Consider the following 14,819-nt stretch of genomic DNA (forward strand, 5'->3'; position numbering starts at 1 on the left):
CATCACCTGTTGCCACGGCGGAGGGGACCTCGGTCGGCCTCCGGGGGGGGTGGGGGGGGGGGGTGCGGGAGGAAAGACTCTCCTACCCCGGTCTTCCCTGAGCTCCGTCGGGACTGGATGACGGCCCTCAGATCGCGTCTCTCAGACGGCTGAGAAGGCTCCTCTGGGGGGCCCCCGAGAAGCGACACTCTGCTTCCTCTCCTCTCCGTAGGAGCTCGTAGAGGGAAGGGACCTACGCCTGGCAGCCTCAGCTGCCTTGGGTCCAGACCGGCGAGGGAGGTACTGGCGGAACGCTTCGCCCTGCGTCTAACGCTTCGTGGTTCTGCGAAGCTCCACCAGATCTTCCTCAGAGGGACCCCCCCTCTGAACCATCTCCTGTAGCAGGTCGGCTTGGTAGGCTTGAAGCACCGTGGTGTGCAAGCTCGCACCTGCCTGGCCCGCTGCCATGTACGCCTTCCCCACGAGCGTGGATGTGGTGCGACATGGTTTGGATGGTAACGCCGGCTTCTCCAGGGAGGACGCAAGTCGAGGGGAGAGATAGCTCGCAAGCGCATCCTCCACCCAAGGCATCATCCCATAACCACGGTCACTAACCCCCATCACATTACTGTAGTTCAGTGATCGGGGTGTGGAAAGCCGTGTAGAGAAGGGTCTGCCCCATGATTAATCAGTTCATCATGTAAATCAGGAAAGAATGGCAGAGACCGGCGTGGAGGTGGCATGTGGTGCTTAAGAAACCTTTCATCAAGCTTACCACTAGCCTGTGGTGTCTGCTCCTCCTGTGGCCAGTTGATGTTGAGCTTAGCCACGGCTCTAGTCACCACCTCCAGCAGCTCGTCATAGTCGGGCGCCGCCAGATGACGCCGCCTCGACACCCGGAAGTCATCGTCCACTGCGCTGAGCACGTCCGCCTCCTCGGAGTCGGATTGCTGCAGCGTCTCCGGATCTAAACGCGAGCGGGAGAAGTGGGAACGGGCTCCCGAACGAGGAAAGGAAGCGTCGGAGCCAGCGGATGAAGGTCGGGAAAAAGCCTCAGCCGTCCCGAAATCCTCCGACAGATCACGCTGTGAACCCCATGAGTGAAGCCGCCGGGCCGCCTCAGCGGCCGCAGGGCCCGCACCACGGGGAAAACACATCCGGCCTCCTCGGAAAAGAGAGCCATGCTGTACCTCAGTACCCGCACGGAAAGGGCTTCGCAATGGGCGCAGGCAGCCCCCTCGAGAGCTGCCCGGGCATGCTCCATCCCCAAACATGAGACACACATCTCATGAGAATCTCCATCCGTGATGTACCGAGGGCAAGAAAAAAACACACCTTCAGTACATCTGGTAGCCGGACATGCTGGTAGACTTCTTCTTCAGGTAAGACACACTGCTTGTAGGACTGGAGCTTTCTTCAAACAACATACAGAGCGCCTGCTGAATAGAAAAAAGCTAATGATGAGTGTGTACAGGTGTGCTTTATACTCCTCCGGTTATTCCGTCACACCTTACCGTTCTAGCAACAAGCCAATAGGATTGGAGTGATTTCATTCACGTTCAGACCTGCTACGTCTAGAGGCGTTCCCATAGTGTCGTAACCGACGCAGTTCGAGTTCCCTCGAAGGGGAACTGTGAAATAATCCCCTAAATTTGTTGTTTGTTTTTTAAAAATTTAAATTGTAGGCCTATATGAAATCCTTTAAAATCCTAAAAGGATTAAAATTTATTATGATAAATAATATATCTTAAAACACTTTCCCACTTAAGTAAATTGCTGAACAAAGACTGAATTCCCCCCCTTTTATAATTTCTTACCATTTATTTATTTTAAGTTTGCCTATTTTATTTTAATGTATTTGAAGTCATTCTTAAGAGCTGTTCCTTCGGGCTATAGTATACCGATATAGAGAAAATATAACCCCTCTCTATATCGGTATACTGAAGAAATGGATTATATGCAGCAAATGTTGAAAAAACGTTTGGCGCCGACAAAACAAAACGTTTACTTCAAGGTAAAAGGTGGTCTTGAACACCCTGTTGTGTACAAAAGTGCACTTTACTGCCTTTTTAATAGGTTATGTTTCTGTTATGTTTGCATACTTCACTGTAACACCTTTGACAGGCCCACTAAACGGAAGAAAACCTCGAAGCGCAAGTTGCACACTGTTTAGAAGAAACATCTCGTTCAACTCGGGAAAGTAGGAACAGCTGTCAGGATCCAGTGACCGTTTCAACAAATATAGCGCAAGGTTGTTTTGAACAGAATTCCCTACTGTAGGTAGGCTACCTTTAAGACACAACGGATAAATGAAAAAGTATCTCTGTTACTCGTGATGTAATTGGTTGCACTGGAATATAACTCCTATAATATTGTAGATTACTTGTTAACATTGAGCAGGATCGTGGTGCAGCTGCAGAATGCAGCTAGAAAGTGGGTTTTTGAAATAGGTTGCATACAGTCTGACCGTGTTTTACTAGCATGTCACTGACTTTCACACTTCCAGCAACTACATTTTTCATCTGTAGTTGCTGGCTCCTGTGTTTTTTCCACGTCAGATTAAAGGTAGCAGGAATGTTGAAAAGATCTGACATCACTTCCTGTTTATTTGCAACATATAGGAACTTATTTCTTCTAATCATTTAATCAAACTAGAAGCCAAGGATATGAAAACAAAAATGTAAAAATCTGCAAAATGGTTAGCTTATCTTAAGTATCACATCCATAAGAACAAGATCCCGACCATCATTCGAATTATTTAGAACAGAATTCAAAATGTATTGTGAGTCTATCCAATTTACAAATGACAATAAATGTGCCTATACAATTACTTTGTTACAGGAACTATCTATAGAACTGGAATGTTTATACTGCCTTTAGTAATATGCCAATACCTATAATGGAAGATACTCACACATTCCTGTTGTGATGCCTAACCTTGTTAACTTGTTGTGAACCAAATAAAGATTTCCATGAAAAGAAAAAAAAAAGGAACTGGTTTCTTTTAATAACTTTTGATCATAGATTCTACCTACAAACTGTTTTGTTGAAATCGGACTCACCTAAGAGGAGTTCGAAGAACGAGGTTTGGCATATTTCAATTCATGGAATGCGTGCATGTACGGTTTTTCAATGTGCAATGGAATGAATGCAGGTACTTGCCTAAGCGCATTTACCTTGATTATAGCGCCACCTGCTGATTGACATGTGCCATTGTATGCGTCTGAGATGTCTGCAGTAGTCTCTACCAGCCCTGTAAAATTCACCTACATAACGTTTACAGTTTAGGCTGCGTTATGACTCTTACAAACGGAATAATAAAATCCACACTAGCTTTCATGTGTGGCCCCCAGCCCCCTCGGGCTTGGACACCTAACAATAAGAACATATGAAAGAACCAAATGATAATAGACAAAATATGACCATAAACCTGTGAATGAATCCAGTATATTTTAAAGCTGAGATCCTAGTTATGAAAGGTTTTTCATTGTGCTTATTTTCAAAATGTGTGTTGCAGCTCACTTTAAAATAATTATTTTCATATCACATCACATTAGTCTTTGCCTGTCAATCAAGACAACAACCAGTAATTGTTTTGCTGGCTGTGATTACTTATCTTTCATTACTTCGTTACTCTTTAGGTCGCCAAAGCTTCATAATTTGCTGGGTCCTAAAGGAGGTGGAAAGGCAGCAGAAGCTGAGTATCAGGGCATCGTGTGTGACCTGTGAATGAGCTTCATCCTGACACAACATGTGGTCATGAGGTGGATCAGATTAGGAAGAAAAGCGGAGATCTGATGTTTGTTTGACTTTGGTGTGCAAAAGTATACTCTTTATTCTTATTATATATCCAACTTTATTTTGCCCCAACCCCTCCACCCAGCCCCCACAACCGGTGGCATTCCCATGTCACCAGTTACTGTCACTGTTACAATAGCCAATCAGACCTCACCTGCAGAAAGAAGGCAACCAAACAAAGAAGAGCAGAAAAAAGGGTTACTTTCAGTTTGTTTTTTCTTGTTAAATAGTAATAAATACATTGAGATGCAGTGGTTCTTACTTTATCATTTTCTCTTAAGCAGAAGGGTTAAAAAGTTTTTTCATTTCTGTTTCTATTTCTTTTTATTTCTTTATTGATCTGTGTTGGATCTTTAGCAGCAATCCGGACCAGTTGTCATGGTGATTAGCAGCACAGAGAGGAGGAGCTGTCTGGAGGAGAAACACCACAGGAGAAGGAGGAGAGGAAGAAAAGACATTGGAGGTGGGGAGGATAAGGAGGAGAAGGTGATCCCTATGAGTGCCAGGAAGGCATCAGTGTCCTGTCACCTTCTCCTCCCTCCACCTCCCACCCTCTCTCCGTACTCTGTCACAACCAGGTGGAGAGCGACAGAGGGAGGACACAAACTCTAAGAAAAATAGTTTTAATACAGACAGGAGAGCATCCACGAGTCCTGAACACACACATTTTGATGTTTTCTCGCTTTGAAACCGTCTGTCTTCTTGTTGCAGACACATACACACACACACACACACACACACACACATATATATACACACACATATATGCATGTGTGTGTGAAGACTGCCCGTCTCTGAGCTGTAACTATTAATACACTAATAACATAACTAACCAGTGTGAACATGAATATGTGCTCTCCTTACAGCTACCACGTGGAGTAAGATGGGAAAGCATAGCCCCTCTCTCTTTCCTCTTCATCCTCCTCCTCCTCTCCAGGCTTAAACAACAACCAAGTAGAACACACAACTCCTCAAACTGGAGAAAAATCAAATAATTTTAAACAACAATAATAATATTAATAAAAACAAACTCGTCACAATCATTCCTTTCCAATTACAGTCGCAACAAAAGACAACGAACTAAAACAGGATAAAAGGAGAGTTTTCCCAGCATCCTCCTCCTTCCTCCTCCTCTCATGCAGTACAAACTGTCTCCTTCAGCACAAAGTTCACCTCTTTGTCTCTGAACTCTGGCTGTATGTGTGTAGTTGTAGTAGTTGTAGTTAAAATTGTATGGCTTTAGGGCATGGTTCAGGTTTTATCAAGAGTTGGCCGGCCCCTCGTCTGAGTCCGGCCTCCCTCTGCCCCCTGCAGCGGGGTTATTGTTGTTGGAGGCAGGGTAGTAGTCCTCAGGGGGCGGGGCTTGTGGCCCTGGGGCGGTGGGGGCCGTCCGAGTCCGGAAGGCAGACAGTCCGATTGGCAGAGCGAGGGGCAGGGAGGCAGAGCCAAATTGAGAGGCCTCCATGGAAGACACCGCCCCCAGGTGGTGCAGCCCTAGGGACACGCCCACATCCATGCTGTCACTCATCTGGGGCGAGGATCCCTGCTGCCCCCCCCCTCCACCGATGCCTGTCTGTCCCCCCTGCCGCAGACCACGTCCGCCGTTCCCGTGGTGGGAGTAAGTTGGGTGGGGGTGGTGGGGTGGGTCCAGGAAGTGGCGCTGGTGCTGTTGGGAGGCAGCCGGCTTGTGAAGCAGCAACTGGGTGTATGCTGGGTCCTGACCCCCACCTCCACCATCACTGCCTGGCCACATCCTCATCTGCTGCTGGGAGGGAGCCTAGTGGGGGAGAATCAGAGGTGAGTCACATTGAGAGGAACAGCCCTGGTCTGATGGAGTGGGCTTTTTAAGAAGAGGTTGAATTACAGCTACTTTAAAAGGACTGGTGGACATAACCTATTAATAAAGAAAGATTAATCATACAGTAGCTCACAAAAGTGAGTCCTCCCCTCACATTATTGTAAACATCTGATTCTATCTTTTCATGTGACAACACTGAAGAAATGACACTTTGCTACAATGTAAAGTAGTGAGTGTGCAGCTTGTATAACAGTGTAAATTAACTGTCCCCTCAAAATAACACATCACACAGCCATTAATGTCTAAACCGCTGGCAACAACAGTGAGGACCCCCCTAAGTGAAAATGTCCAATTAGCCATTTTCCCTCCATGGTGTCAGGTGTGTTAAATTTGATGTTATAACTATCACACTCCCTCATACTGGTCACTGGAAGTTCAACATGGCACTTCATGGCAAAGAACTCTCTGAGGATCTGAAAAAATAATTTGGTTGCTCTAAATAAAGATGGCCGAGGCTATAAGAAGACTGCCAAGACCCTGAAACTGAGCTGCAGCACGGTGGCCAAGACCATACAGCAGGACAGGTTCCACTGTCCATAGGAGAAGCAGAGAGAACAGTTCCATTAGATTAGGTTCTCTTTGTGTTCCTTCATCAGAAGAAGTCCGGCCCGGCTTGCCACGAAGATTCCTTTGTTCTTTTCAAGCCACACACGCCAAGCGCCGCAACCTCGGCTTTTGCCTCGTTTCCAGCAACTAACTTGCTTTATAATTTATTTTGTTTTGTTTGTTAAAAGTTATCAGACTGTTAAGTCACGCAATTTTAATTCAAGAACGACCAAGTTCTTTTAAGCTTTATTATAGTCGAGTGAACTTATACTGCTCCCACCGAAGTTCGGATCCAGCCACGTGCGTCCGTTACGTGAGCAGTAACAAAGGACCATCAAACCAACAACCCGAGCCCAGGTTAAAAGCCTACCACTGCAAGTTTTCTTCAATAAGCCGACCCAGACGGATCTCCGGAGCAATTCCTTGGCAGAGAAAGCGACCGGCCGACGGCTTTAAGCTGTCCTAACCGAGAACGTACGGAACTCCGCCAGCGTGAAGCTGCCGACCAGCAACCCGGCTGGGAGAAACGACAAGCAGTAAGAAACCAACGGCATTTGTGGTTGAGTTGATGTCCAATAGTCTGTTAATCCATTAGCTTTAATCCTTCATCATTCCAGCCTAAACTCCTAGACAAATTTAACCGAGTTAGTATCATCTAATCTGGCTTCATTAGTTCCTTTTCCCCCTGAAACAAATTCTCCCCACAAGAGAACACAATTTACATTGAACTCCACAACATTCTCATTGTTTGCTTCATGTTTGTTTAGCCATTGTTTATTTCTCTGAGGTATATTTAACCGCATTTATATCTACCTTTAGTCAGTTAATAAATTTCACCTAAATTCAGGAACCTTGTGTGTGTGTATTGTTTAACTCCAAGTCACTGTCATGGATTTGAGATTGACTGATTGATTTAAGATAATTGAGCGATTATTAACTAACTGATCACTAGTGAATAATTGTGTAATTATTAAACTATAACGCTACCCAGGGGTCCGGAGACCCTGGGCGAACTGAATCTCCAGGAACTTCAGAAGGGAATCCCAACAGGGTGTACCATCTCCCCTACCCTCTTCATCTTGGGAATAAACCTTCTAATAACAGCAACAGATGGCATAACCCGATGGCATTATTCAGCCGGTATTACAGGGTTTTATGGACAACCTAACAATAACAACTGCAACGTATGTCCAAGCGAGATGGGTATTGGAAACCTTGGACAATGTAGCCAATTGGGCAAAGTTGTCATTTAAGTCCAGAATACTGGTGATCAGGAAAGAGTAACGAGCAAGTTTGGCCTCCAAGTTCAAGATGAGGTAATTCCATCCATAGAGGACAACCCAATAAAGTGCTTGGGCAAGTGGTTTAACGCATCACTGAAAGACGGAGCCAGTGTGGCCAGGTCTGTGTCTGCCCAGGCTTATATGGCTCTTAACGGTACACGAGTTCCCCACAACAGTTGCAGAAGATATTGATAGGAAAATCAACAAGCATTTGAGGAGATGGTTGGGGATTCCCCCAAGTTTCTCCTCTGTGGGCCTCTACATCTGCTCTGGACAGCTACAGCTTCCTCTCTCTTCTGTCGTGGAGGAATTCAAGGTGGCAAAATGTAGAGTTGTGTTAAGTCTGAGAGATTCCAAAGATGACTTGGTAAAGAAAGCAGGCATCATAACAAGATCAGTTCGTAAATGGGCAGCCAAAGCAGCCATGGAGCAGGCAGAAAGCTCACTGAAGTTGCGAGACATTGTCGGCAACCCCTGTATAGGACGTCAAGACTTGGGGTCAACACACTTTCAGCAGTTTGGGAATGCAAGTACTAAGATCAAGCGAGGTATGGTCCAGTCGGAAATTAGAGCTCAAGAGGAAGAGAAGCGTGTGTCCAGAGCAGTGGAGCAAGCATCTCAGGGAGGATGGAAAAAATGGGATATGCCCAAGCGCAAGATCACATGGGCAGAGCTTTGGAGACTGGAGCCCTGGCGCATCTCCTCCTTGCTGCGCTCTGTGTACGACACCCTTCCTTCACCAGCACACTTGCACACATGGGGGTTAAGGGATGACCCGTACTGTAAACTCTGTGGTAAAAAGGGCGCTGGGACACTGGCGCACATTGTCAGGGTGTAAAACATCATTAACTCAAGGTCGCTATAGGTGGCGCCATGATAAGGTGCTTCAGTCCCTCGCCGACTCAATAGAGATTGAGAGGTGTAAGAAGAGGCTAGGTGCAACAGACACATGGAAGACTATCACCTTCATGAAGGAGGGAGTCAAACTCTATGCAAGCAGGGCATCAGTGAAGAACAGCTTGCTGCAAGCTGCCAGTTGGGAAATGAGAGTTGACATCAGAAGGAAGTTGCAGTTCCCAGAGGTGGTCCACACAGCTCTTTGCCCAGACATCATTCTTTGGTCAGCCTGTGAAGAGGCCCATGAGCGGAAGGCCTTGAAATATCAGCCTCTAATCCAGGAGTGCAGAGACAAGGGGTGGCAGGCATGGCTTTTCCCTGTGGAAGTAGGATGTAGAGGCTTTCCTGACAATTCTGCTGTCAGCTTTAGGCATGGATCAGAACAGCAAGAAGAACGCTGCTCGTAAGATGGGGGACATGGCTGAGCGAGCTTCTTGCTGGATATGGAGCAAGAGAGAGGAGGAAAGCTGGAAGCCAGGGGCGGATGGGCAGTGATTTGGCCACCTCTGCCGACCCACCAGCTGGAGAGTGTTGTGGTTAAGGGTCGAAACACTCTATGAAGGTTGGGTACCACATGATGACATCCACTCCTGGCAGAAAGCTACGGTTACCTAATGGGATAACCGAGGAAAGCACCCAACAGGTGTATTCTGCAATGCAAAAGAGTAGGCTTAAGACTTTCCTGTTTGATAAAGCTTATAGTTAGGGCTGGCTCAGGTGAGTCCTGAACCATCCCTTAGTTATGATGCTATAGGCCTAGACTGCCAGGGGATTTCCCATGATGCACTGAGCTCCTCTCTCCTCTACTTTCTCTCCCTCTGTATGCAACCTCATCCCATTATTGCATGTTACTAACACAACTTCTCCCCTTTCCGGTAGTCTTGTGCTTTCTCGTCCCTCTCCTCTCTCCTCCTATCACTTCCTGCAGGTTTCCTGGCTCTGGAGCTGTGGAGTCTGGATCTGTGGTTGCGGGTCACCTGCTGCCCCCGTGTTCCTGCTCGACACCCTCTGCTACAGTTGTTATTACTAGTCCTATTGTTTTTATTATTAGTTATTATTATCATTAACATGACTATAAATGTCTGTATCATTATTCATTTTCAGCCTGTACCATTACTACCATTTCTGTGTTGATATTGTGTTGGCTGCTCCCCCCTACCCCTCTCTGCCTCTTTCTCGCTGTCTCTCTCGCTCTTTCCCTCTCTCTCTGTATCCCAACCGGTCGAGGCAGATGGCTGCCCACCCTGAGTCATGGTTCTGCTTGAGGTTTCTGCCTCTTAAAAGGATGTTTTTCCTTCTGCCTGTGTGCCTGCTTTATATGAATAGAGTTATGAGATAACTGTTGTTGTGAATAGGTGCAGTTTGGTTTCCATTTTTCTACCCATTTTAATAATCAATGAAGCCAATAGTAGACAAAATAATAGAAAACCTATGTGTATCGTTCAATATAGTTAGAATGGAAACACTCATTACGTCTTCCAAAATGATCATACAGTTGAATTGCCACCTCTCAAATTATTTAAACGAACTGAACTCCAAAGAATTTCATATGACTTGACTTGTTTAACTTTCATCACAGGTTGAAGGTTAAGACTTGCGACTTGCTTGTGATTTGGACACGTGTGACTTACTCCCATCTCTGATGTATTGTCTTGTGTAATCTGGGTGTGTAATGTAAAAGTAATCATAAATGCATGCATACAGCGGCCCTTATTTATGACGGTGAATTATACTCATGGTAGGGCTGCCAAATCCCACAAAAAAACCCACATCTTACATAATGTTGCTTTAATTACACGTATTCAAAAATCACAGTTTGTAAAATACAGTGGAAACACAAGGGAGAACAGCGTACAAAAGCCTATAAAGATCAGGTTATGGGAAGCTCCAGATTACCGGTTGAGCTCCTGCAGTGAAAATAGGCTGTAAGATGATAATTTATGAAAAAGGAATTGTTTAACGCTGATGTGGATGAAGCTCATTACTCTCTGTTCCATGTGAATATCATATTGTAGATATAATCCGTACAAGATATGACTCAATATATGACCGTCATACTCGTGTGTATGTAAGGTTTGTCAGTGATGCTGTGCTGTGTGTACCTGAGGGCTGGTCATCTCATAGTCTGAATGTGTAACAGCAGAGTTGTAGTAGCGGTTACTGTAGCGGTAGTTGCGGTTGTCATTGGAAGAACCACTGGAGCCACCTGGAAATAAAACAGACCAACATTAAAATCACAATACTGTTGGTTGCACTGACATATTTTGTAGAAACGGCTCCTTAATTTTCTTACTTGATTTGTCTTAGTTTTGTTCTCTCAATTGACTACAAAACATTAAATGAAAGGAGGCCTGGATGCGTGTCGCTACAGGGACTACGGCTTTTGATTTTAGGATTTTGCTTACAGGGTTGTCGCACCTCAAGTTTGGTTGTTTTTAACTACAAACAGACCAAGAGGTATGATAATGGACACATATGAATTGACAGTTTGAGTGATGTGTCATCCTGCAGGGTTACAGTATGCTGACCCACCACAGTTACTGACAGCCAGTCCTGTTGCACTTCACTGCAGCTTTCTTTCTCCTTTCTGGGCTCGCTCTGAGCCCACCAACCAATAGTAGGATTTAAGAATTATCAGCCTTTGTTTGTCCTGAACAAATTCAGAAATGCGTTTGGTTTGTCTTTTGAATTCATCAGTCATTTATGGAAAATTTACCATAAACATGCCGTAAATGAATGGCTGAATAATTGGCATGGGCAGATCAAAGTGAATAAGCTCCCCACAGACATGGTCAACAGGCAGCAGCTGGGCTTCTACTACGTTCACCTATCAACTGTTTCACTGGCCAACATGGATGTAACTGTCACTTTACGAAGACACATTCCTCTCTGTCTTCCTTTTTCAGGCACATCAGTAAATTGAGGATTAATCATTTTCATGAAGGTGGAAAACTGTGTTAGAGAAGAGATGGAGCAGGTGAAAACAGCAAGGAGGGAGAGTAAGAGTGAGAGCATGGAGCCGGCTGTGTGGATTTTACCAGAGCTAGAAACAGAGCTAGTAGTAGAGGTTGAATGGGAGTGGTCCATGGCAGGAGAGGTGGATGTAGATGAACTGGTGTTGGTTCCTTCATCGGTCGTCTTCTTGAAGAAATTGTGCTGCAAGGCGTAGAATGGCGTGATACGGCTTTTAGGGTCGTAGTCCAGCATGCGCAGGATCAAGTCTGGAAAAGACAAACATGATGATGATGATAACATTTTGTATTAGCCGCAGGATGATATAGGTACCTGGCTACCACACAGATGCTGGCAAAGAGTCCATGAGTGTGGACCCCCCAGTTCCATGCTCCATTGCTTGTTGAGGTTTATTTTCAGCTCTTTAAGTTTTTGATTTGGTGTTAAACAGTTAAACAATGTTTCATTTGTAACTGGAATATAAACTCAATTGTTCCAAAATGTGCATAAGTCGATAAAGGAGTTCACTGGATCTTTCAAGTAGAAAATTAACATCAGAATAAGCTTTCTTGCCATGTAGGTTTACATGTACAAGGAATTTGCTTTGGTATCTTGGTGCATAACAATAAACATAGTAGGTAGAAAATATGAGAAAGATAAAACAAGCACTGTGAAAAATCATAAATATAAAATATCAAAAGATTAATAAAGACTGCATATCATCCACAAAGAGACTTACTATATGTTGTATATAGTTGTTGATTTCTATTCCTTTTGAAGTGCCTTGTCTGACTAATTGGGCCATTGGTTCAATGTAAAGAACAAACAAGGTAGGACTGAGATAGCAGCCCTGTCTAGTTTCCAGCCATTCACTTTTACTCTAGCTGTGGATTTGCTATAGGACTTGATGCATTTAAGAATTTTTGTTTATTAAATCCAAATGTTTGATCTAAAAATTCCCAGTTGATCCTTGATATCTTTTCTGCAGCTAGGCTAATCAAAGCTGCTGGAAAATCATTTCTATGTATTCTATGTATGATGTACTGCGTTCTTCTAATACTGTCTTGTCTTTGTCGACCTTTGACAAAGCCAGTTTGGTCTTCATCTATCAAGTCTGATGCTAACTGGAGCCTGTTTGATGTAGCAGAGGAGTAGAGCTTTGATCAAAAAAGCCCATTTCCTTCCACACATTTTTCACCAACTGTGTGACTGTGTCTTCCACTTCATATCTTTTTCTCTGTAGGTCGCTGGTTGCCTCCTCTGCACTGCTCCAAGCTTTCACTCCGCTAGCCCAGTGGTCTTCTTGTTGAGAAGATTGAAACGGATTCACCTTGGAGGTTGTCTTGGAGCCTTTGGTCCATAAATGGCGCAACTGAGTGGATCTTTGACTCTGCATTCTCCTGCATGCCGTATATTCCTAAAAGATTCCATCTGCATCGCTGCTCTTTCATTATTTCCTGCAGTGGGCAATTAGCGTCAGAGCTCCACAACATAACTTCTTCAGTGCGAATCAAAGCAGTGTCTATCCTATCATTTAACTCTCTCAGTTTGTTCCTCCTTTGGATTGTGATTTGATCCTATAGTATTTTCAAGCCTGCTTTCAGGGCTTGAATTTGTTTGCTAATGCCATCTAAACTGGTTTGTAATGAAGCCGTGGTATTACTAGCTTCAGGTGTTAGCATGTTCTTCCCACTAACCAAATGGTACATTTCTTTACCCTGTCTGTCCGGGTATCTTTTGTACTTTGTGTTTCTGTTTCTTTCTGTTCAACCTACAGTCATTATGAAAGGTCCTGGGTCCTTAAGTTTTCACTATGCTGCTGTATCGTCCCACCAAAGTCCATAATCAAGGGAACTTTTCAGTGTCATTTTTATATTTATCACTGCCATACTGGTAGTATTTACATCTATGTCTTTTAAAAACATTTTTTGGTGAACCAGTACAGTGTCTATCCTTGCAGATCAATACAAAGTGTTGGTTTACCTTTAAACTTCAGGTAGTCACAGGGGGCGTGTCCTGGCTCCCCTGCCCTCCGTCCCCCTGGGCCCCCAGTCTCTACACCCAAAATCTCATGAAGACGCCGTGTGGCTGGGGGCTTATACTCCTGGAAAACACACATGCACAAATGTTTAAAGACAAATATGAATTTGTACCAAATTTCACATGTTTGATAATGCATCTGAACACATCTACAGGCCAATATTCACTTATACTCATAGCGCCACCTATAACACCATGTCAACCTTTTTTAAATGCCCCGCCCCATCCAGATTGTGATTAGTCGGTTCTTGAAAAGTGACATTGATGAGCAATTTTATGCATATGCTTGGGCTGATAAAAGCACCCCATTTTCTCCCTACTCCTTCTCCACCGTTGGAGAAGGCAGACAAGATTACCAACAGCTTGTGTAAGTGCCGGTACGCAGGAAAAAGCCCCAATACGCCAAAGAGTAAAATGTAGTAGTGCCAGAACTGTGCAAAGCAATGCAAAAATGCACACAATGAATGCTGAATGCCGTAGACAGCAAAAGCCAAATTCCCGATATTGTGGGCTATTTAAAAATCTGTCCAGACACATTTTTTAGGTCCCAAAAAGAGGACATGTCCGGGAAAAAGAGAAGTTATGGTCACCCTAATATAACTAGACCTGAATGCAGGTATTAATGGGGTCCAAGCCCCCTGTGCAAGCCAACTCCGGTTATATTGACCAAAATAATCACGGTTATCAGTATTATCACCGTATTGTAAAAATGTGCCAAAAAAGATTAAAATGTACTGATACACACTGAAACCATTTCAAAAAGTTTTATATTGAAAACTACAAATACAATTGCCATTTTGTTTGAATAAAAAATAAAACAGCAGCGAATACCTTTTGTAAACATATGAAAATCAAAGTGTGCATTATCAAGATTTTATATTTTATATTATGACCCCGCGGACAATTACATGAAAACAAAAGTCTTTAGAAGACAGTGATTGTAAGTGCAATGAGCCCAAAAACTGACATAAATACAGAGCAGTCTGTAGCGTTTCTAGATCTGCTGGTTGGTTGACTGAACAGCGTAACGTGTTCTCATGTGCAGCGGACGAATAGACTCTGCAGACGCACGACGCACACAGCAGCAGAACAACGTGTAGCGTTTTTACAAGAGCAGCAACACTGAGAGCTTCAGTTTCCACGCTGTTAGCAAGTCAGAGACAAACCAAAGCTAAAAGTTAGCTCGCCCTGCGTTCACTGTAAGGTCATTTTCTTCAGTCATCAAAACTAAAATACGACCGGACTTCAGAGTATGTTCGGTATGTTGTCATTGACCCAAACAAACCCACGCTGCATTCTGCGCATGCGCGCCTGCTTCTGGGAGACGCTGGACAGCGTTTAACGTGAGATTATAAGAGCGCGGTTAACCGGACCCGGTTATCATAAAATGTGTACGGTATTTATTAACCGGCAGGAATTTTACCATGGTTTACCGTTAAAACAGTAATCGTTTCATCCCTAGTGTT

General features: G+C 44.4%; 1 protein-coding gene across 4 annotated transcripts in view; it reads right to left on the reverse strand.

The window, feature by feature from the left end:
* Positions 1-4,384: 4,384 nt before the first annotated feature.
* dyrk1b (dual-specificity tyrosine-(Y)-phosphorylation regulated kinase 1B) overlaps positions 4,385-14,819 on the reverse strand; it is a 77,023-nt gene continuing 66,588 nt past the window's right edge. For all 4 annotated transcript variants that reach the window (XM_046043727.1, XM_046043726.1, XM_046043725.1 and 1 more), the window contains exons 10-13: positions 13,297-13,417; positions 11,400-11,582; positions 10,464-10,567; positions 4,385-5,554 (exon numbers count right to left, since the gene is read on the reverse strand). In XM_046043727.1, the coding sequence (XP_045899683.1) occupies positions 5,039-5,554; positions 10,464-10,567; positions 11,400-11,582; positions 13,297-13,417 (924 nt within the window). In that variant the 3' untranslated portion in view covers positions 4,385-5,038. The remainder of the gene's footprint in view (positions 5,555-10,463; positions 10,568-11,399; positions 11,583-13,296; positions 13,418-14,819) is intronic.

The sequence above is a fragment of the Micropterus dolomieu genome, linkage group LG03 (assembly GCF_021292245.1).
Source record: "Micropterus dolomieu isolate WLL.071019.BEF.003 ecotype Adirondacks linkage group LG03, ASM2129224v1, whole genome shotgun sequence".
NCBI classification, from domain to species: domain Eukaryota; kingdom Metazoa; phylum Chordata; class Actinopteri; order Centrarchiformes; family Centrarchidae; genus Micropterus; species Micropterus dolomieu.